Source organism: Amblyraja radiata, chromosome 8, assembly GCF_010909765.2.
Source record: "Amblyraja radiata isolate CabotCenter1 chromosome 8, sAmbRad1.1.pri, whole genome shotgun sequence".
In the NCBI taxonomy this organism is placed as follows: Eukaryota; Metazoa; Chordata; class Chondrichthyes; order Rajiformes; family Rajidae; genus Amblyraja; species Amblyraja radiata.
In genome coordinates, this window is record NC_045963.1 from 80,439,249 (window position 1) to 80,463,358 (window position 24,110).

The 24,110-nt window shown below is 47.4% G+C and overlaps 1 protein-coding gene across 1 annotated transcript; it reads right to left on the reverse strand.

Moving 5' to 3' along the window:
• Window positions 1–2,447: 2,447 nt before the first annotated feature.
• Window positions 2,448–17,532, reverse strand: LOC116976539. The gene is made up of 5 exons (XM_033026428.1): window positions 16,606–17,532; window positions 15,110–15,139; window positions 11,317–11,769; window positions 8,779–8,986; window positions 2,448–2,874 (listed from the first exon to the last, which is right to left on the reverse strand). The coding sequence occupies exons 1-5, from the start codon at window positions 17,530–17,532 to the stop codon at window positions 2,597–2,599; spliced, it is 1,896 nt and encodes a 631-aa protein (XP_032882319.1). The 3' UTR covers window positions 2,448–2,596.
• Window positions 17,533–24,110: the final 6,578 nt, after the last annotated feature.

Here is a 24,110-nt window from a genome sequence, read left to right on the forward strand (position 1 = left end):
AGTTTTTAGCTTAGTTTAGAGATACAGCGCGGAAACAGGCCCTTCAGCCCACCGTGTCCGTGCCAACCAGTGATCCCCGCACACTAACACTAGGGACAATTTTTTACATTCACCAGGCCAATTTACCTACAAACCTGTACACCTTTGGAGTGTGGGAGGAAACCGAAGATCTTGGAGAAAACCCATGCAGGTCACGGGGAGAACGTACAAACTCCGTACAGACAGCCCCCGTAGTCAGGATCGAACCCAGGTCACTGGCGCTGTGAGGCAGCAACTCTACCGCTGCACCACCGTGACCGCCCTTTCCTTTTACAGAATGGTGTGTGCCAGGGGTGCTGGTGGAGGCCGTTACAAGCGTGACATTTAAGAGACGTGTACAGGCACATGGATAGGCTTGGAATGGAGGATGTGCAGACAGAGGAGGTTAGTTCAATTTGCCAGCATGTTTGGCAGGGACATTGTGGGCCGAAGGGCCTGTTCCTGTGTTGTACTGTTCTTTGTTCTCAATCAATCAGGCAGATTTTTGATCTGAAGGATCAAGACTTTTGAAATGCTCAACAAATAAGAGATTTAAAGCCACCCATAATTAACGGGATTGAAATGAGCCACTTAGCCTCTCCAGCTCTCCTCATGAAACTGACCTAGTTAAATAAGCTTCACTTGATTACACTCACATTGAGTGCACGGACTTTAAATCTGTTAATACCTTTGCAGAATTTAATGAAAGTGAGTTGTTGTTTTCACAACATTACATCTGTTGTTTCCCAGTGCCACCTATGTCATATTAATTCCACTTTATATTCTGGCACAAAACTCACTGCATATTCACTGTAACTACAGTTAGGCTCTTTTTGGCAGAAAATGCAAATCTTGCAAAGTTATGAAAAGTGGACGGAGTGTCAATTGATCTGTAATTGTAGAGTGAAGGGATGTGTGGCCACAGATGGACAATATCTTCCATTGAGCAACATCTACCTTTCCCTAAGGTACACAAAATTGCTGGAGGAACTCAGCGGGTGCAGCAGCATCTATGGAGCGAAGGAAATAGGCGACGTTTCGGGCCGAAACCCTTCTTCAGACTGATAGGGGGTGGGGAAAGAAAGAAGGACAAAGGGAGGAGGAGGAGGAGCCCGAGGGTGGGCGGATGGGAGGAGACAGCTAGAGGGTGAAGGAAGGGGAGGGGGGGAGGGGACAGCACGGGCTAGCCAAATTGGGAGAATTCAATGTTGATGCCAAGGGGACGCAAGGACCCCAGACGGAATATGAGGTGCTGTTCCTCCAATTTCCGCTGTTGCTCACTCTGGCAATGGAGGAGACCCAGGACAGAGAGGTCAGATTGGGAATGGGAGGGGGAGTTGAAGTGCTGAGCCACCGGGAGGTCAGGTAGGTTATTGCGGACTGAGCGGAGGTGTTCGGCGAAACGGTCGCCCAACCTACGGTCGCTCAAGCGTAGGTTGGGCGACCGTTTCGCCGAACACCTCCGCTCAGTCCGCAATAACCTACCTGACCTCCCGGTGGCTCAGCACTTCAACTCCCCCTCCCATTCCCAATCCGACCTCTCTGTCCTGGGTCTCCTCCATTGCCAGAGTGAGCAACAGCGGAAATTGGAGGAACAGCACCTCATATTCCGTCTGGGGTCCTTGCGTCCCCTTGGCATCAACATTGAATTCTCCCAATTTGGCTAGCCCGTGCTGTCCCCTCCCCCCCTCCCCTTCCTTCACCCTCTAGCTGTCTCCTCCCATCCGCCCACCCTCGGGCTCCTCCTCCTCCTCCCTTTGTCCTTCTTTCTTTCCCCACCCCCTATCAGTCTGAAGAAGGGTTTCGGCCCGAAACGTCGCCTATTTCCTTCGCTCCATAGATGCTGCTGCACCCGCTGAGTTCCTCCAGCAATTTTGTGTACCTTCGATATTCCAGCATCTGCAGTTCCCTTTTGAACACATCTACCTTTCCCTGTCAGCTAGTTTTAGATTTACCTACATATATGTGGGATAAGAAAGATTTAATGGGAAGCGTGCATGCTTTTTATCCATGACAGGATGGCGGGTATATATGCCAGAGTGGGTGGTTGAGGCAGGTACTGTAACAGCAATTAAATACATTTGGACAATGTTTAGAGGGATATGGGTCAGGCATTGGCCAATGGCACTAGTGTAGACGGGGCATGTTGGTTGGCATGACGTGTTGGGCTGAAGGGCCTGTTTGTGTGCTGCATCAATCTACGACTCCAACTAAAACACATTATAATCACAAGCCGATTTACTCAGCATTTTGTGTGCTTGGCAGCTGCCAAAGGTTGGAACTATTCTGACGTCCACTACTGATGTGCCAGCAGAATCACGGAGCATTTTTGGACAGCACAGACGGCTGTGGAGGCCAAGTCTTTGGGTATCTTTAAAGCAGAGATAGACAGATTCTTGATTGGTAAGAGTGTCAGGGGTTATGGGGAGAAGGCAGGAGAATGGGGTTGAGAGGGAGAGATAGATCAGCCATGATGGAATGGCAGAGTAGAGTTGATGGGCGGAATGGCCTAATTCTCCTCCTATGAGCTTCCGTTACTTCACATTTGCTCAGTCCAATGTCAGACACGTTTGTTTGGTCAGCTGCTGCTTGGCCTGAAATAGCCAATACGACAAACAACTGGGTCAATGAAACTGTTGAGCATCCCAAAAGTAAAGAGTGCATGGTTGATGGATTCAGGAAGCTCCTTCTTGTTTATCATGGCTGGGAAAAAGTTGTACCAGAATCCCAGGATGTAATACGGAGTCCAGCAAATGATGAAGGTGCTGACAAGGACAATAGACAGCTTCAGCGTCTTCACCCGCACCTTGGGAACATAGTTCTTGCTGCACCTCCAATCAGCATCTTTCAAGAACACTACAAAAACAAAATACAAGATAACCAATATGTCCAGCCTCAAATGGAGTCAAGATCGTCCCATCAAAGGAAGGCTCGAGGACCTGACCGCCGGAGAACAAAGAAGGGAAGAGATTTGAGCTTTTTTTCACCTTCCATCACAGCGAGGAATGTGGAGGATTCACTGAGGTGGATGTTTATGTTAAAATGTGTTTTGTGTGTTCCGTTGCTTTTTATTGGTATGACTGACTTGGAAAATGAAATTCCTTTCGTGTTGCAAAACAAACTTGGCCAATAAAGTATTATTGTGGTTGTGATTGCGAGAGAATTAGTTCAGTTTAGTCGAGTTCAACCATGAGATACAGCATTGGAACTGGCCCAGTGGCTCACCGAGTCCACACCGACTGCCGATCACCCATTCACACTAGTTCTACAGAATGTAATGCCCCTGTCCCATTTAGGAAACCTGAACGGAAACCTCTGGAGACTTTACGCCCCAACCAAGGTTTCCGTGCGGTTCCCGGAGGCTGCAGGTGGTTGCCGGAGGTTACGGAAAACTTGGGTGGTGCGCAAAGTCTCCATAGGTTTCCGTTCAGGATTCCTAAGTGGGACAGGGGCATTACAGTGCATGCTCCTATGTTATACTAGACTAAGTGGGACCCGTTGGGTCCCATGTTCACACGGGAGGGCTGGTCCCCCAACGCAATATTCCACCGCTCCACCAATTCCAATATTGTTGGCCAGTGGGGGGGCTTTCTTGAGTGCTGGTATAGGTTCTTGGGGTGGCAGCTCAGTCCCTCAAGCCTGATCTGCTGGCAGCTCACTCACGGCTGGTAGGCTGGCAGTTGACTCATGGCTATTCCTTGAAATTCCATTTCAAGCAGGGTGCAAGGCCACCAAATTCAAGTGCAGTTTCTTACCACTTTGAGCAGGGTGCAAGGCCACCAAATTCAAGTGCAGTTTCCTACCACTTCAAGCAGGGTGCAAGGCCACCAAATTCAAGTGCAGTTTCCAACCACCGAGCAGGGTGCAAGGCCACCAAATTCTAGTGCAGTTTCATACCACTTCAAGCAGGGTGCAAGGCCACCAAATTCTAGTGCAGTTTCATACCACTTCAAGCAGGGTGCAAGGCCACCAAATTCGTGCAGTTTCACACCACTTCAAGCTGGGTCCAAGGCCACTAAATTCAAATGCAGCTTCATACAATTTCATGCAGGGTGAAATCACCAGAAAACCACACAAAACACCAAACTCACAGTTCAGTAGCCATTCATTGTGTTCAGTTGATTCACAGCTCAGACAGTCGTGATCTCCCCCTCCCCCACCATGCAGAGACTGAACCACACCCACACTTCCAGGTTTTATAACACCTCCCCCTCGAAAAGGTGTGGCCTTCATGGCGTGATTGACAGGAGAGAGATTCTCAACATTTTTGAAACTCTAACACTTTTATTTTTCATTGATGGGAAGAATTCTCTGCACCTGCTGAGCGGAGGGGGACTGAGTAAGATGGCTAAAAATCACAGCCGTAAGTGGTAGCGTTTTATCTAAAATCAATATACAGTGCAAACAGGAAGTAAGTGCATTTCCAGTAGAGCCTTTTAACTTCAAGCCAAAGAACCCTAACCGCCATTTGCAGCAAGTAGTGCGTTTCAACTTCAAGCCAAAGCACCCAAGCCACCATTTTCAGTAAGTAGTGCATTTCAACTTCAAGCCAAAGCACCTAAGCCACCATTTGCAGTAAGTAGTGTCTTTTAACTTTGCAAAAGCACCCATACAAACATTTGCTGGCAGTGCCTTTTTACTTCAAACAAAATATATTTTCATTTTCAAACTACATTAAGGGGACTCACAGTTGAGTAGACATGTGTTCAGTGTTATTCAGAGCTCAGAGAGACGTGCCCCTTTGGCTTCATCCATTTTGCAGAGACTGAGTAAGGCACACCACTTCCTGGTTTTATAGTCCCTCCCACTCCCTCCAGCAGGAAGTAGTGCATTTCAACTTCAAGCCAAATCAACCAAGCCACCATTTGCAGTAAGTAGTGCCTTTCAACTTCAAGCCAAAGCATGCAAGCCACCATTTGCAGTAACTAGTGCCTTTAAACTTCAAGCCAAAGCACCCAAGCCACCATTTGCAGTAAGTAGTGCATTTTAACTTCAAGCCAAAGCATTCCAGCCACCATTTGCAGTAAGTAGTGCTTTTAACTTCAAGCCAAAGCACCCAAGCCACCATTTGCAGTAAGTAGTGCCTTTCAACTTCAAACCAAAGCTCCCAGGCCACAATTTGCAGTAAGTAGTGCCTTTCAACTTCAAGCCAAAGCACCCAATCCACCATTTGCAGTAAATAGTGCCTTTCAAATTCAAGCCAAAGCACCCAAGCCACCATTTGCAGTAAGTAGTGCATTTCAACTTCAAGCCAAATCACCCAAGCCATCATTTTGGGTAAGTTGTGCCTTTCAACCTCATGCCACCATTTGCAATAAGTAGTGCCTTTCAACTTCAAGCCAAAGCACCCAAGCCACCATTTGCAGTAAGAAGTGCCTTTCAACTTCTAGCCAAATCACCCAAGCCATCATTTGCAGTAAGTGGCGCCTTTCAACTTCAAGCCAAAGCACCCAAGCCACCATTTGCAGTAAGTAGTGACTTTCAACTTCAAGCCAAAGCACCCAAACCACCATTTGCAGTAAGTAGCGCCTTTCAACTTTAAGCCAAAGCACCCAAGCCACCATTTGCTGTAAGTAGTGCCTTTCAACCTCAAGCCAAAGCACCCAAGCCACAACTTGCATTAAGTAGTGCCTTTCAACTTCAAGCCAAAGCACCCAAGCCACTATTTGCAGTAAGTAGTGCCTTTCAACTTCATGCCACCATTTGCAGTAAGTAGTGCCGTTCAACTTCAAGCCAAAGCACCAAAGCCACCATTTGCAGTAAGTAGTACCTTTCAACCTCAAGCCAAAGCACCCAATACACCATTTGCAGTAAGTAGTGCCTTTCAACTTCAAGCCAAAGAACCTACGCCACCATTTGCAGTAAGTAGTGCCTTTCAACTTCAAGCCAAAGCAGCCAAAGCACCCAAACCACCATTTGCAGTAAGTAGTGCCTTTGAACTTCATGCCACCATTTGCAGTAAGTAGTGCCTTTGAACTTCATGCCACCATTTGCAGTAAGTAGTGCCTTTCAACTTCAAGCCAAAGCACCCAAGCCACGATTTGCAGTAAGGAGTACCTTTCAACTTCAAGCCAAAGCACCCAAGCCACCATTTGCAGTAAGTAGTGCCTTTCAACTTCAAGCCAAAGCACCAAAGCCACCATTTGCAGTAAGTAGTGCCTTTCAACTTCATGCCACCATTTGCAGTAAATAGTGCCCTTCAACTTCATGCCAAAGCACCCAAGCCACCATTTGCAGTAAGAAGTGCCTTCAACGTCAAGCCAAAGCACCCAAACAACCATTTGCAGGCAGTGCCTTTTTACTTCAAACAAACCATATTTTCATTTTCAAACCACATTAAGGGTACTCACAGTTGTGTAGACATTGTTCAGTGTTATTCAGAGCTCAGAGAGACGTGACCCTTGGCTTCATCCATCTTGCAGGCTGAGTGAGGCACGCCACTTCCTGGTTTATAGTCCCTCCCCCTCCCTCCAGCAGGGGCAGCAGAGAGAATGGTGAATTTTTTCAACTTCAAGCCAAAGCTCCCAAGCCACCATTTGCAGTAAATAGTGCATTTCAACTTCAAGCGAAAGCACCCAAGCCACCATTTGCAGTAAGCAGTGCCTTTCAACTTCATGCCACCATTTGCTGTAAGTAGTGCCTTTCAACTTCAAGCCAAAACACCCAAGCCACCATTTGCAGTAAGTAGTGTCTTTCAACTTCAAGCCAAAGCACCCAAGCCACCATTTGCAGTAAGATGTGCCTTTCAACTTCAAGCCAAATCACCCAAGCCACCATTTGCAGTACGTAGTGCCTTTCAACTTCAAGCCAAAGCACCCAAGCCACAATTTGCAGTAAGTAGTGCCTTTCAACATCAAGCAAAACACCCAAGCCACCATTTGCAGTAAGTAGTGCCTTTCAACTTCAAGCCAAAGCTCCCAAGCCACCATTTGCAGTAAGTAGTGCCTTTCAACTTCAAGCCAAAGCTCCCAATCCACCATTTGCAGTAAGTAGTGCCTTTCAACTTCAAGCCAAAGCTCCCAGGCCACCATTTGCAGTAAGTAGTGCCTTTCAACTTCAAGCCAAAGCTCTCAAGCCACCATTTGCAGTAAGTAGTGCTTTTTAACTTCAAGCCAAAGCACCCAAACAACCATTTGCAGGCAGTGCCTTTTTACTTCAAACAAACCATATTTTCATTTTCAAACCACACTAAGGGTACTCACAGTTGTGTAGACATTTGTTCAGTGTTATTCAGAGCTCAGAGAGACGTGACCCTTGACTTCATCCATCTTGCAGAGATTGAGTGAGGCACACCACTTCCTGGTTTTATAGTCCCTCCCCTACCCTCCATCAGGGGCAGCAGAGAGAATGGTGAATTTTTTAAAAACATTAATATATCTCTGATTTGTCATCGATGGGAAAAATCCTCCGCACCCGTAAGTCGGAGGGGGTCTCTGAGCGAGGTGGCCAAAAATGACGGCCATAGGTGGCGACGTTCTGTCGGAAATCGCAGCACAGTGGGCCAAAAGCGGTCGAGATCAGAGATTTAGTAATATCGATGGCACATGGTTTGCTTGCTTTCATTAGTAGGGTCAGGAAGTCATGCTGCAGCTTTATAGGATTTCAATTATATACATTGAGTATTGCATGCAGTTCTAGTCATGCCAGTTAAAGAAAGAATAGAGAGGATGCAGAAGAGGTTTCCCACAATGATGCCTGCATTAGGGGGTATTAGCTATAAGTAGAGATTGGGTAAAGAACACAGAATAGTACATCACAGAAACAGGCCCTTTGGTCCTCAATGTTTGCACTAAATATGATGACGTTAACTTGATCTCATTGGCCTGTACAGGATCAAATTCCTTCTATTCCCTGCCCTTCCACATGACTATCTAAACACTTGTTAAACACCACTATCGTATGAGCCTCCTCCAACCACCCTGGCAGTGCATTCCAGGCACCCACCACTATGTAAACAAAATCCTGTTCCCCACATCGCCACTAGACTCTCACCCTATAGCTATGGCCTCTAGTGTTGGACATTTCTACCATGGGAACAATGCTCTGACCTCCCCTCAAACTTCTACATTCCCGAAATAACAATCCAAGTCTATCCAACCTCTCTCTGTAGCTGAAACCGTCTAATCCAGACAGCATTCTGGATCAACCCTGAGTCTCTGGCACTGTGAGGCAGTAACTCCACCGCTGTGCCACCGTGACACCCAAATATTCATCGCACCTTCTGATTTTCACAATTTTAATCAATTTAAACTTCCATAATCAAAGGAATACTTGAGAGCTTACTTCTTGGAATGTACAAGTGTGTACAAGCATGTACAAGTGCATACAATGGTATAGAAGTGTGTACAAGCATGTACACATGTGTACAGGTGTATAGAAGCATGTACAGGCATGTACAAGTGTATAGAAGCACGTACATGCGTGTACAAGTGTATCGAAGCATGTACAAGTGTATAGAAGTGTATAGAAGTGTGTACAAGCATGTACAGGCATGTACAAGTGTATAGAAGCACGTACATGCGTGTACAAGTGTATCGAAGCATGTACAAGTGTATAGAAGTGTATAGAAGTGTGTACACATGTGTACAAGTGTATAAAAGCACGTACATGCATTTACAAGCGTGTACAAGTGTATAGAAGCATGTACAAGTGCCATCATGGACTGTCACAAGAACATCTAAACGATTTGTAAACTTAAATTGTAAAATTGCATCAATATATTATTGTTGGTAGGTCAGTAGGGAGCAAGTAAATACCTACATTTTCCATTTAGAATGGTTTTCCTTGTGATTGTTATGAAAATGCTGGCATAACAGAAGACCATGATTATGAGGGGCAGCAGGAAGAGCCAGAGGAAGGTGAAGAGGAAGTAGAGCGTCTCATGCCAGGGTTGAGGGAAGCTGCCGTGAGTCACGCACTGGGTGAACGGAGCGGGCACGGAAATGGAGACTGTGCGGAAAAGGACAAGCTGCAACACAAATTACATCGTGTTAATGTTTACAACTTTAACGATGAACACAATTGAATCCTAAATTCTAACAGTGTAGAGATAGGTCCCTTCATGTTAATTGTGTTGTATGAAGAGCAAGACTTACACACTGGTTGCCTGGATCACGAGAGAGAGATTTATTACCCAACATTCCCTGCTTATATTGAACACCAACTCATTAACATACACATGAATATGTATGAATACATTACAAATTGTACCTTCAATGACTCTTTGTAAAAACTATTCATTTAATCAGTCCCTACTCTTTACTGGTGTGCATTGCACCAATACCTTTATGAAACTCCCATCCTTACTGACAGCATTCCTCATAACTACAAAAAACATAGGTCACATTTGTCTCCTTTGCTAATTAATCATAAATGTGCTTAACAATGTCCTTGCTAGTTTGAACATAGAACATATAACAGTAACAGGTCCTTCGGCTCAATGTTTGTGCTGAATAGGATGGTCATAAGGAACAGAATTAGGACATTGGTCCCATCAGGTCTACTCTGCCATTCAATCATGGCTGATCTACCTCTCCCTCTCAACCCCATTCTCCTGCCTTCTACCCATAACCTCTAACACCTGTACGAATCAATTATCTATCTCTGCTGTAAAAATATCCATTGACTTGGCCTCCACAGCCTTCTATGGCAATGAATTCCACAGATTCACCACCCTCTAAATAAAGAAATTTCTCCTCATCTCCTTCCTAAAACAACATCCTTTAATTCTGAGGCTAATTAAATTCATTGCCATTCCCATTAGTGGAAACATCCTCTCCACATCCACTCTATCCAATGCTAAATTAAACTAATCTCCTCTGCCTGCTAATGATCCATATCCCCTGCATAACCATGTATCTGTCTAAAAGCCTCTTATCGTATCTGCCTCCACCACCACCCCTGGCAGCATGTCCCATGCCCCCACTACCCTCTGTGTAAAAACACTCGCCCCGCACATCTCCTTTACACTTTGCCCTTCTCACCTTAAAGCCGTGCACTCTGGTCGTTGCCATTTCCACCCAGGGAATTTTTTCTCCTTTTTTACTTAGCACAATTATATTTCTGCTTATGCTAGTATGATGGTGATAAATCACTTGGGTCCATTTTAAGCTTAAAAATCCTTCCCTGCATTTCATGTTCAGAACGGTAGTTTTCCCACTGAGTGCTAAACAGTGTTTGATAAAAATGTAGCTTCATATTTTCCCTGTACGCTGCATGGTTTTATTTATTAAACCTCGATTTGAATGTGCAACACATGTATATATATATATATACTAGACCAAGTGCAGACCCGTTGGGTCTGCTCCCCCAACGCAGCCGTTCCCTACCCGTTGCCCCCACGGGAGACGTGGTCCTCCAACTAAAGATTCGAGCACTCAGCAGTGCGGCTGTTTTTAAATGGCGTCTTTGAGGAGAGAGGCGGGCGCCAGCAGCCGTTATGGTCGCTGACCAGCAGGCGACAAAATGAGTGGGGGGAGGGGGGGGGAAGAAGGATTTTATTAAAAATGTGTACAGAAACACGACGAAATTTAATGAGGAGTGGATACTTGGAATGAAAAGTGAAATCTCTACCAAAATGGGAAAAAATCTGGTCGTTTGTGGGTCTGGTGTTGGCGTAGCAACAAATCAAAGGCTGGCACCCACAAGTCAGGCAGAAATAATATTAGATAGATAGATAGATAGATAGATAGATAGATAGATAGATAGATAGATAGATAGATAGATAGACAGACAGACAGACAGGCAGGCAGGCAGGCAGACAGACAGACAGACAGACAGACAGATAGATAGATAGATAGATATGATCTAGGTGTAAATGTAGATGGGTCAGTGAGTAAATTTGCTGACTACATCACAATTGGCTGGAATGTACCGGAGGTGGAAGCAGATTAAATAAAGATGTTTTAGAGACTTTTAGATAAGCAAATGGGAGTGCAGGGAAAGGAGGGGGGATATGGAGATGAGAGCAGTTTAACTTGGCATCATGTTCGCCACAGACCTTGTGGGGCAAAGGGCCTGTATCTGTACAGTTCTAAGTTAACCTGTCTCTCGCTTCTAACCCACGTAGGAAGGGCTGTGTCTGTGTCTACATCTCCTCTCTCAATGTTCAGGCATCTATCAGCTCTCCCGCAGAGGCAGCGATTCATATGGACCATCCACTCCTGCATTTAGGTCTCTCAATGACACCACCTCCACACAAGACCTAGCTCCGAGCGGGCCGGTACATGTGGCGCGACCACTAGACAGACACCCGCTCCCACCCCAGTGAAGACATCCATCCCCCGGGCCACACTGTACCTGTGGAGCGGCCAGAGCTCCGCTGGACATCCAGGCTGCGGCCAGCATGGCTCGGTTCCTGCGGGCTGCCAGGCCGATAGAGAGCGGGCGGACGACGGCACAGTAGCGGTCTAGGCTGATAACGAGAGTGACGAGGGCGCAGGAGTACATGGCGAAGAGTTTGAGGAACATGAGGAGTCTACATGCGGCGGCTCCGGCCGCCCACTGCACCGTGTAGTTCCAGCAGGCATCCATGGGCATGACCAACGCGGTGACCAGCAGGTCGGCGCCGCACAGGTTCACCAGTAATGTGCGGATATGTGAGCGGCGAGCCCGCAGCGCGCCCAGTAACACGTACACATTGAGAGACGAGGAGATGCCGGCCATGGCCAGGGTGAGCAGCACTCTGATGGCTGACGCCGTGGAGAAGCTGGGTAGCAGCAACTGTGAACGGCTGCAGTTGGTGGAGCTGCCGTTACAGGTGGACAGAGCCGGCAGCATCCCGAGCACAGCCGGCCTGGGGCAGAGACCCGACCCGACCCGCACTGACAGGAGAATCAACTCAGACCACAGCCGAGAAAGGCGTCAAACGACACACGGACCCGCACTCAGGGGGGCGAGACCGCTGGAGATCGGGTTTAATTGAAGCTCCACTGTTCAGAGTAACTCTTTCTCCGCCCATTCATCCCTCCCCCCCCCCTCCCTGTAGACCCCACCCCCCCACGTGACACAACCCGGGCTGAAACATTCCCACAGAGCCGACACAGTTCCCACCAACTTCTACAGATGCATCATAGAAAACTTTTTATCGGGATGCATCACAGCTTGGTTTGGGCACAGCTCCATCCAAGACAGCAAAAAATTGCAGTGAATTGTGGACGCAGCCCAGACCATCACACAAACGGGGAAATTTGCAAAGGCTACTGGGGAGACTTTAAACTAGAATGGTTGGGGCGAGGGACTCAAATAGAGAAAGCTAGTAGACAGAATGGGAGGCAGGAAGCAGAAAAGGGAAGCACTCGGACACAAGAGGAGAAAGAAGAAAAAGGAAATAAACAGAATAAGAGGCGGTGGGTTTCTTAAATGTGCATATTTTAATGCTAGGAGCATTGTAAGAAAGGTGGATGAGCTTAGAGCCTGGATAGACACCTGGAAGTATGATGTTGTGGCAATCAGTGAAACATGGTTGCAGGAGGGCTGTGATTGGAAACTAAATATTCCAGGATTTCGTAGCTTCAGGTGTGATAGAATTGGAGGGGCAAGAGGTGGAGGTGTTGCATTGCTAGTCAGGGAAGATATTACAGCAGTGCTTTGGCAGGATAGATTGGAGGGCTCATCTAGGGAGGCTATTTGGGTGGAACTGAGAAGTGGGAAAGGTGTAGCAACACTTATAGGGGTGTATTATAGACCGCCAAATGGGGATCGAGAATTGGAAGAGCAAATATGTAAGGAGATAGCAGATATTAGTAGTAAGCACAAGGTAGTGATTGTGGGAGATTTCAACTTTCCACACATAGACTGGGAAACATTCTGTAAATGGGCTGGATGGTTTGGAGTTTGTAAAATGTGTGCAGGATAGTTTTTTGCAGCAATACATAGAGGTACCTACTAGAGGAGGGGCAGTGCTGGACCTCCTGTTAGGAAATGAGACGGGACAGGTGGCGGAGGTATGCGTTGGGGAGCACTTCGGGTCCAGTGATCACAATACCATTAGTTTCAATATAATTATGGAGAGGGTCAGAACTGGACCTAGGGTTGAGATTTTTGATTGGAGAAAGGCTAACTTTGATGAGATGCGAAATGATTTAAAAGGAGTGAACTGGGACATTTTGTTTTATGGGAAGGATGTAGAAGAGAAATGGAGGACATTTAAAGGGGAAATTTTAAGAGTACAGAATCTTTATGTTCCTGTTCGGTTGAAAGGAAACAGTAAAAATTGGAAAGAGCCCTGGTTTTCAAGGGAAATTGGACATCTTGTTCGGAAAAAGAGGGAGATCTACAATAATTATAGGCAGCATGAAGTAAATGAGGTGCTTGAGGAGTATAAGGAATGTAAAAAGAATCTTAAGAAAGAAATTAGAAAAGCTAAAAGAAGACATGAGGTTGCTTTGGCAAGTAAGGTGAAAGTAAATCCAAAGGGTTTCTACAGCTATATTAATAGCAAAAGGATAACGAGGGATAAAATTGGACCATTGGAGAGACAGAGTGGACAGCTATCTGCAGAGCCAAAAGAGATGGGGGAGATATTGAACAATTTCTTTTCTTCGGTATTCACCAAGGAGAAGGATATTAAATTATGTGAGGTAAGGGAAACTAGTAGAGTAGCTATGGATACTATGAGTTTCAAAGTAAAAGAAGTACTGACACTTTTGAAAAATGTAAAAGTGGATAAGTCTCCAGGTCCTGACAGGATATTCCCTAGGACATTGAGGGAAGTTAGTGTAGAAATAGCCGGGGCTATGACAGAAATATTTCAAATGTCATTAGAAACGGGAATAGTCCCCGAGGATTGGCGTACTGCGCATGTTGTTCCATTGTTTAAAAGGGGTTCTAAGAGTAAACCTAGCAATTATAGACCTGTTAGTTTGACTTCAGTGGTGGGCAAATTAATGGAAAAGATACTTAGAGATAATATTTATAAGCATCTGGATAAACAGGGTCTGATTAGGAACAGTCAACATGGATTTGTGCCTGAAAGGTCATGTTTGACTAATCTTCTTGAATTTTTTGAAGAGGTTACTAGGGAAATTGACGAGGGTAAAGCAGTGGATGTTGTCTATATGGACTTTAGTAAGGCCTTTGACAAGGTTCCTCATGGAAGGTTGGTTAAGAAGGTTCAACTGTTGGGTATAAATGCAGGAGTAGCAAGATGGATTCAACAGTGGCTGATTGGGAGACGCCAGAGGGTAATGGTGGATGGCTGTTTGTCGGGTTGGAGGCAGGTGACTAGTGGGGTGCCTCAGGGATCTGTGTTGGGTCCTTTGTTGTTTGTCATGTACATCAATGATCTGGATGAAGGTGTGGTAAATTGGATTAGTAAGTATGCAGATGATACCAAGATAGGGGGTGTTGTGGATAATGAAGAGGATTTCCAAAGTCTACAGAGTGATTTAGGCCATTTGGAAGAATGGGCTGAAAGATGGCAGATGGAGTTCAATGCTGATAAATGTGAGGTGCTATACCTTGGCAGGACAAATCAAAATAGGACGTACATGGTTCTTCTTCTTCGAGTCCGTTGCAATCTCAGATGTCGTTCTGCCAGTATCTGGCGCAGGTCACAGCTGGTCGGGTCGGTTCAGCCAGGTCGTGGGGGCTGCACTGGGGGGCGTCGTCACACTCCAGTAGGTGGGACATTGTCTGTACTGCTCCACAGCTGCATGTGTCTTCTGCCTGGTAGTTCCATGCTTTCATAAGTGCTTTGCACCTCCCCTGCTCCACTCGTAATCTGTTGAGGGTCTTCCAGGTTGGCCATGGGAGGTCGTGTCCGCTGGCGAGGCATTCAGTCGGAGTGATTCCTCTCTCCATCCAGTCGTGGGCTCGTGTGTTGAGCTGGTTCCATTCATCTTTCCAGGTGTTGGTCCTTGCTGTTTCTTTGGTTGTCTGGAGAGGTGGGACTGTCTGCAAGAAACTGGCTCTGGATTTCAGTCGGGGTGGAGGTGCTGTGTGTCCAGTGCAGGGGGTGCCTGGTATCGATCTCCTGTGCTCTCCGCTCGTCTTGGGCGACGATGGATCGTCTGATATGGGGGGGGGGGGCAATACCAGCTAGGGCGTAGAGGCACGGGACTGGCGTTGTCTTTATGCATCCCGTGATAATGCGGCAGGTGTCGTTGAGGGCTGTGTCAACCAGTTTGGTGTGGTGGGAGCGGCTCCAGCTTGAGCACGCGTATTCAGCTGTGGAGAAGCACAGGGCTAGGGCAGTTGCACGGATGGTTGGTGGATCAGCGCCCCACTTTGAGTTTACCAGTTTGCGCAGGATGTTGTTGCGAGTGTTGACCTTGGCTTTGGTGTTCTGAAGGTGGGTTTTGAAAGAGAGTGTCCTGTCGAGTGTGACTCCGAGGTACACGGGGTGGAAGTGGTTGGAGAGTTTGTGGCCATCCCATGAGACGCTCAGTTGTTTTCCTGCATCTCGATTTTTAAGATGGAAGCTGCATAGTTGGGTTTTTGATGGGTTGGGTTTCAGGTGGTTGTTATTGTAGTAGGTTGTCATCTCTTGGAGGGCGCTTTCCAGGACAGGCTCGATCTTCTGGAAGTTCTCCTGTTGGGTGGTGATGCAGAGGTCATCAGCATAGATGAAGCGGCGGCATTGTGGGGTAAGTGGTTGGTCGTTGGTGTAGATGTTGAAGAGGAGGGGGGCCAGTACGCTGCCTTGTGGTAGGCCATTCTTTTGGGATTTTCATTTGCTCTTCTTGTCGTTTAGTTGAACGAAGAAGCGCCTGTTGTTGAGAAGGCTTTTGATGACTTGGCACAGGTCGAGGTCACCAGTCATGTCAAAAAGTTTCCTGATCATGGTGCGGTGCTGGACATGTGTCGTAGGCAGCGGTGAGGTCTATGAAAGCTGCTCCGGTGATGAGTTTGCACTCAAAACCGTCCTCAATGTGTTGGGTGAGGTTCAGTAGCTGCCCGGCACAGGAGCGGCCAGGGCGGAAGCCAGCTTGATCTTTAGTAAGCTTGGAGTCTATAAGTGGCATAAGGCGTTGGAGTAGTAGCCTCTCGTAGAGCTTGTAGGTGATGCAGAGGAGGGAAATGGGTCTGTAGCTCTTTGGGGATGATGGGTCCTTTCCAGGTTTGGGAATTGCGACAGTCTTGGCCTTTCTCCATACAGGTGGGGTTGTTTTCTGTGCCATGCATGAGTTCAGCATTGCTAGGAGCCAGGTCTTTGCTTTAGGTCCAAGGTGCTGTATCATTTCCGTCAGTACATCATCAATTCCTGCTGCTTTCCCAGGTTTCAGCATGCTCATTGCAGCTTCGAGTTCTTCTAGGTCGAAGGGTTTGGTGAGAGCGCTGGCTGGTTGTAGGCGGTCTGTTACCGCTGTCCGGCGGTATTCTCCTGTGGGTCCGCGCCGGTTTTGGCTACGACCGTTTGCCACCAGCTATGCTGCAACTGAGTTTGCTGTGTGTTGTGAGCGTGGGCGGTGTGGTATGGTCTTCACCGAGGAGGCGGATTGTGGCCCATGCCTTCCTGCTGTTATTGGTCATGTTGGTGTTTTCTATCAACTCCTTCCAGACTTGCCTTCGGTCCTCCCCGACTGTGTTCAACAGGATCTCTCCGAGTTCCATGGTGGTGGAGGAGAAAGGGTCCTCGTGGTATGCCCTGTGGTAGGCTTTCAGTAGATCGCTGGATGTTTCCGACAGCCCGGGGATGTACTCGGTCTGGCATCCTCTTGGTATATGTCGCCTGGCTGACCTTTTCAGCAGTTCTATGAACATGGTATAGTTGTTGGGGTGTGATGGAATGCTGGGGATGGAGTCTTCGATCTCCTGTTGGAATGACAGCCAGTCGGCCTTCCGCAGATTGAACCTTCTGCGGAAGGGGACGGTTGTTGCTTGGAGAGCGGATCGGATGGTTATGGTGATTGGCCGGTGTTGCGTATGGGGGATAGGGTCCAGGACCTCTTTCACAGCTCTGGATGATAGTTCGCTGCTCACACAAACAAGGTCTGGGTTATATCCTCGTTTCCATCTGGCACTGTGGAAAGATTTTGGCAGTTTGGCGTCATGGATCAGGGTCAGGTGTTTCGACTCGAGCCAGGTTTCGACTTCATCTCCATCTTGATTGTTCACTTCATAGCCCCACAATGAGCTATGGGCATTGAAGTCCCCAATGCTAATGTGGTATTTCCTCTTGCATCTGTCTGGCAGTTCAGAGTGGAGGAACGGACTTTGGGGGGGTTTATACACTGATGTGACAGAGATGTTTGGGAGGGCAACTGTGATGGTTTCCATTTGCCCTTCGGTGGTGTGGGTGCAGACCTCTTCGATCGCGAGGTTTGGTCTGCTGAATAAAGCTGACCCATACTGTCTGTGTCGGATCTCGGCCACCAGCTTCATTCCAGGGATGGCTGGTCGGTGTTGTGTAGGGCCGGTGTGGGTTTCCTGCATGCACACTATGTCGAAGCGTTTGGCCGCTGTCGCTAGTATGTCTGCCTTGCATCTGGAGAAGCCTTCAATATTGATTGAGGCGATTGACAGTGCAGGCCCCGAGGAGGGCGAGTGTCTGTGGAGCTTTGGCATCGTCATCTAGTAGATTGCTTGGGTAAGTATACAGATATTGGCCTACTGGTGGTAATAATATCAGATTATACCATTCAGTGTTTCCCAGGCTGCACCACGGGGAGGTTTCTGTATTAGCAGCCCACGTACATGGTAAATGGTAGGGAATTGAAGAATACAGTTGAACAGAGGGATCTGGGAATAACCGTGCATAGTTCCTTGAAGGTGGAATCTCATATAGATAGGGTGGTAAAGAAAGCTTTTGGTATGCTAGCCTTTATAAATCAGAGCATTGAGTATAGAAGCTGGGATGTAATGTTAAAATTGTACAAGGCATTGGTGAGACCAAATCTGGAGTATGGTGTACAATTTTGGTCGCCCAATTATAGGAAGGATGTCAACAAAATAGAGAGAGTACAGAGGAGATTTACTAGAATGTTGCCTGGGTTTCAACAACTAAGTTACAGAGAAAGGTTGAATAAGTTAGGTCTTTATTCTCTGGAGCGCAGAAGGTTAAGGGGGGACTTGATAGAGGTCTTTAAAATGATGAGAGGGATAGACAGAGTTGATGTGGACAAGCTTTTCCCTTTGAGAATAGGGAAGATTCAAACAAGAGGACATGACTTCAGAATTAAGGGACAGAAGTTTAGGGGTAACATGAGGGGGAACTTCTTTACTCAGAGAGTGGTAGTGGTGTGGAATGAGCTTCCAGTGGAAGTGGTGGAGGCAGGTTCGTTGGTATCATTTAAAAATAAATTGGATAGGCATATGGATGAGAAGGGAATGGAGGGTTATGGTATGAGTGCAGGCAGGTGGGACTAAGGGAAAATAATTGTTCGGCACGGACTTGTAGGGCCGAGATGGCCTGTTTCCGTGCTGTAATTGTTATATGGTTATATGTTATATGGTTTAAACCAACCTCCCTTCCATCGATTCCATCTACACCTCACGCTGGGTTTTCTCCGGGTGCTCCAGTTTCTCCCCACACTCCAAAGTCGTAAAGGCTTGTTGGTTAATTGACTTCAGTAAAGATTGTAAATTGCCCCAAGTGTGTGTAGGATAGTATTAGTGGGCGGTGATCATTGGTCGGCGCGGACACGATGGGCTGAAGGGCCTGTTTCCATGCTGTATTTCTAAACTAAACTAAACTTCATCAGTCTGAAGTAGGGTCTTGACCCGAAACGTCGCCCATTCCTTCTCTCCAAAAATGCTGCCTGTCCCTCTGAGTTACTCCAGCATTTTGTGTCTAAAACTAAACTTCACGCTGCCTCGGCAAGGCCAGCAGCAAAATCAAGGACCAGTCTTGTGCAGTCACTCCCTCTTCTCCCCTCTCCCATCGGACAAGAGGTACAGAAGTTTGAAAATATATACACTTTCGAGTTTAAAGGCCATGTACCAGGGAATGGTGGAAACAGATACTTGAGCAATATTTAGGAGGTATTTAGGTAAACTCATGAACCACAGGGACCAGAGAGATTATAGACTGTTACTCCAGGTTTTTGTGTCTACCTTTGGGTTAAACAAGCATATGCAGTCTTTAGGGTACACAAAAATGCTGGAGAAACTCAGCGGGTGCAGCAGCATCTATGGAGCGAAGGAAATAGGCAACGTTTCGGGCCGAAACCCTTCTTCAGACTGATAGGGGGTGGTGGGGAGAAGGAAGGAAAAAGGAGGAGGAGGAGCCCGAGGGCTGGGGGATGGGAGGAGACAGCCCGAGGGCTGAGGAAGGGGAGGAGACAGCAAGGGCTAACAAAATTGGGAGAATTCAATGTTCATGCCCGCAGGATGCAGACTCCTCAAGCGGAATATGAGGTGCTGTTCCTCCAATTTCTGGTGTTGCTCACTCTGGCAATGGAGGAGACCCAGGACAGAGAGGTCGGACGGGGATTCGGAGGGGAAGATGAAGTGCTGAGCCACCGGGAGGTCAGGTAGGTTCTTGCGGACCGAGCGGAGGTGTTCGGCGAAACGATCGCCCAACCTCCGCTTAGTCTCACCGATGTAGATCAGCTGACATCTAGAGCAGCGGATGCAGTAGATGAGGTTGGAGGAGATACAGGTGAACCTCTGTCGTACCTGGAACGACTGCTTGGGTCCTTGAATGGAGTCGAGGGGGGAGGTAACGGGAGAGGTGTTGCATTTCTTGCAGTTGCAACGGAAAGTGCCCGGGGAGGGGGTGGTACGGGAGGGAAGGGAAGAATTGACAAGGGAGTTGCGGAGGGAGTGGTCTTTGCTGAAGGCAGACTTGGGAGGAGATGGGAAGATGTGGCGAGTGGTGGGGTCACGTTGGAGGTGGCGAAAATGACGGAGGATTATTTGTTGTATGTGACGGCTGGTGGGGTGAAAGGTGAGGACTAGGGGGACTCTGCCCTTGTTGCGAGTGCGGGGATGGGGAGAGAGAGAGCAGTGTTGCGGGGTATGGAAGAGACCCTGGTGCGAACCTCATCTATGGTGGAGGAGGGGAACCCCCGTACCCTGAAGGATGAGGACATTTCAGATGCCCTGGTGTGGAATGCATCATCCTAGGAGCAGATGCGGCGTATGCGGAGGAATTGGGAGTAGGGGATGGAGTCCTTACAGGAAGCAGGGTGGGAAGAAGTGTAGTCCAGATAGCCATGGGAGTCAGTGGGTTTATAGTGGATGTCGGTCAGAAGTCTATCACCTGCGATGGAGATAGTGAGGTCAAGGAATGGGAGGGAAGTGTCGGAAATAGTCCAGGTGTATTTGAGTGCCGGATGGAAGTTGGTGGTGAAGTGGATGAAGTCAGTCAGTTGTGTGTGGGTGCAGGAGGTGGCACCAAAGCAGTCATCGATGTAATGGAGGTAGAGGTCGGGGATGGGGCCCTGGTACGTATTGAACAAGGATTGTTCGATGTACCCGACAAAAAGGCAGGCGTAGCTGGGGCCCATGCGTGTGCCCATAGCTACGCCTTGTATTTGGAGGAAATGGGAGGAGTCAAACATGAAGTTATTGAGGGTAAGTACCAGCTCCGCTAGGCGGAGGAGAGTGTCAGTGGCTGGGTATAGGTTGTTCCTCTGGTCGAGGAAGAACCGGAGGGCTTTGAAGCCATCCTGGTGGGGGATGGAGGTGTAGAGTGACTGGACATCCATGGTGAAGATGAGGGGGTGAGGGCCTAGAGAATGGAATGCACGGAGACGACGGAGAGTGTCTGAGGTGTCTTGAACATAGGTGGGAAGGGATTTAACCAAGGGGGATAGGATGGAGTCAAGGAATGTGGAGATGAGTTTGGTGGGGCATGAACAGGCACAGACAATGGGTCTACCGCGACAGTCAGGTTTGTGGATTTTGGGGAGAAGGTAAAAACGGGCCGTGCGGGGCTGGGGAACGATGAGGTTGGAGGCTCGGTCGGGCAGGGCGTGGGAGTTGATGAAGTCGGTGATGGTGCTAGAGATGGTGGCCTGGTGCTCGTCAGTGGGGTCATGGTCCAAGGGTAAGTAGGAGGAGGTGACCGAGAGTTGGCGCGTGGCCTCAGCTTTGTAGAGATCGACGCGCCAGACTACCACGGCACCTCCCTTGTCGGCTGGTTTGATAACCCAATCTGGGTTGTTGCGGAGTGATTCGATGGCAGTGCGTTCAGGGGGGGTGAGGTTGGAGTGAGACGGGAGTGGAGAAGTTGAGGCTGTTGACGTTGCAACGGCAGTTTTGGATAAAGAGTTCCAAAGCCGGGAGGTCACAAGCGGGGTTCCACGAGGAGGGGGTGCGTTGGAGAGGGGGTGCGTTGGAGAGGGGGTGCGTTGGAGACGGGAAAAGGGGTCATCAATGGGGGGCGAGGACTCCTTCCCATGGAAGTGCGCTGTGAGGCGGAGGCGACGGTAGAAGAGCTCATATGCAGTTTTTAGTTTAGTTTAGAGATACAGCGCAGAAACAGGCCCTTTTGGCCCACCGGGTCTGCACCGACCAGCGATCCCAGCACATTAACACTATCCTATATCCACTAGGGACAATTTTTACATTTACCAAGTCAATTAACCTACAAATCTGCACGTCTTTGGAGTGTGGGAGAAAACCGAAGATCTCGGAGAAAACCCACGCATGTCATGGGGAGAACGGAGAGACAGCACCCGTAGTCAGGATCGAACTCGGGTCTCCGGCACTGCATTCGCTGTAAGGCAGCAACTCTACTGCTGCACTACGGTTCCTTTAGACTTTATGCCGTTAGTTGTGATTAATTTAATTTAGCATCATGTTGAGCATCGATACCCTTTAAAACCGAAATCCTTTAAAACCGAGATGAGAAAAACTTTTTTCACACAGAGAGTGGTGAATCTCTGGAACTCTCTGCCACAGAGGGTAGTTGAGGCCAGTTCATTGGCTATATTTAAGAGGGAGTTAGATGTGGCCCTTGTGGCTAAGGGGATCAGAGGGTATGGAGAGAAGGCAGGTACGGGATACTGAGTTGGGTGATCAGCCATGATCATATTGAATGGCGGTGCAGGCTCGAAGGGCCGAATGGCCTACTCCTGCACCTAATTTCTATGTTTCTATGTTTCTATGATATTGTTGGTTGAAAGGCTTGTTCCTGTACAGCTGTACTGTTCTATGTCCTATGTGATGAATGAGAGATCACTACACTTAATTATGTGTTTTTTGAGATTATCGGGTTGTTTTACTCTGATATTAACAAGTCTCTGCACCCATGGGCTAGGCATTATTGGCACTGATTGGGGATGATCAGCCAAGATCACATTGAATGGCAGTGCTGGCTCGAAGGGCCGAGTGAAAGTCACTTAAACTTAAACTGTAAAATAATTCCAAAGACACAAGCCTCAGTCAAAAGTCTATACTAAACATCAAGGTGGGAGAAGGAAGGATGCAGAAACTTGAGTGGACTGTGGTTCACTCAAGCACCTGCTAGCACCCCTCTCAAGGAATACAAAGAAGTACAAGCATTTTTATACAGAGTAAAACAGTCGGAAGCGCATGTTTCATATTTTTCCTTTAGGTAGATAAAAGAATATGGTTCCTTTAATTGTGCATGGGAGTTAAGCAGGAGTATTTAGGGAGTTAGGCAGCTGCTATGAAAGAAGGCACCATTGTGTGATAAAAACCACTGCAAGATGTCAGTTCCGACAGCGGAATGTCCAAACTCTGAGAAGCAGTTCTTATCTGTTTCTCTAGTAGCGCAAAGGTCGGTCTGCAACAGCCTGTTTTCTAATATACTAGCACGTTAAACTTAAAATAAGCTAAAATAAAATGGCTGCTACCGCATTAACCCTTATGGCCTACTCCTGCACCTATTGCCTATTGGCATGGTGGTTGTTTCGGGTACAAATGTGACGTGAGTAAAACAGTAACATTACTTGTCACATGACAAAATATTCATTCAAACGCCTCCCTGCGGGTTTCAACTTCCAGCCTTTGCATCTGCAATTTACAGATTCAACTCCATAGTCACTAGTTTTGGTAAGAACCGATCAAGATAAATAGCCACTGTCACTTTCTGTATTTAATTTAAAATCGAGCGATCTAATGTGGTGTACGCAATGTTTAGCGTGCTACCAAAATCTAAAACCACGGGGGAATAGAATAGAATAGAATAGAATGCCATTTATTGTCATTCAAACAGACAAGGTTCGAATGAAATTTCATTCCTGTCATCATAACATCAAAAAAAACCAAGACACACAATTAACACAATTTGCACAAACATCCATCACAGTGAATCTCCAAACACCTCCTCACTGTGATGCCCAGGAAGGTAGACTGTCCTTTTAAATCACTTAGCATACCTTTCTTTACAGGCCCCTGCATGTCCGTTTAACTATTTCTCAAAGATTTCAACAATTTCTGAATTAAATCAGCAATTACCGGAAAGGATTTTTTGATCCTTGGGCAGGGCATTCTTTTAGAGTCAGACGGCAGGTTAAATGTTTGTGTGCTTGTGTTCCCAGCGAGGCGGGATGCTGAGTGTGCAGAATGCGGATTCTGCAATGTAATCCACATTCTGCAACAACCCCGCAGGTAATCTGCACCGTTGGGTGGAATCAGACCTGAGCCCAGAAATGGGGATGTGATCCGGTGAAGCCAAGTGTTTTGTGATGATTAATTGGTAAATTCCTTCAAGCCACATCGAGGTTATTTCTTGGAATGTGTAGGAAGGAACTACAGATTGCTGGTTTAAACCAAAGATAAACAAAAAATGCCAGTGTAACTCAGCGGGACAGGCAGCATCTCAGGAATGAGTAATTCCTTCTCTCCAGGGTCCAAGTCCATAACTCCTGAAGGTAGCAACACATGGAGATACAGCGGTAAAGAAGGCATGTGGATGTTTGTCTTCATTGGTCAGGGCATTGAGAATAAAAGTTAAGAATTCATAGAAACATAGAAACATAGAAATTAGGTGCAGGAGTAGGCCATTCGGCCCTTCGAGCCTGCACCGCCATTCAATATGATCATGGCTGATCATCCAACTCAGTATCCCGTACCTGCCTTCTCTCCATACCCTCTGATCCCCTTAGCTACAAGGGCCACATCTAACTCCCTCTTAAATATAGCCAATGAACTGGCCTCGACTACCTTCTGTGGCAGGGGGTTCCAGAGATTCACTACTCTCTGTGTGAAAAAAGTTCTTCTCATCTCGGTTTTAA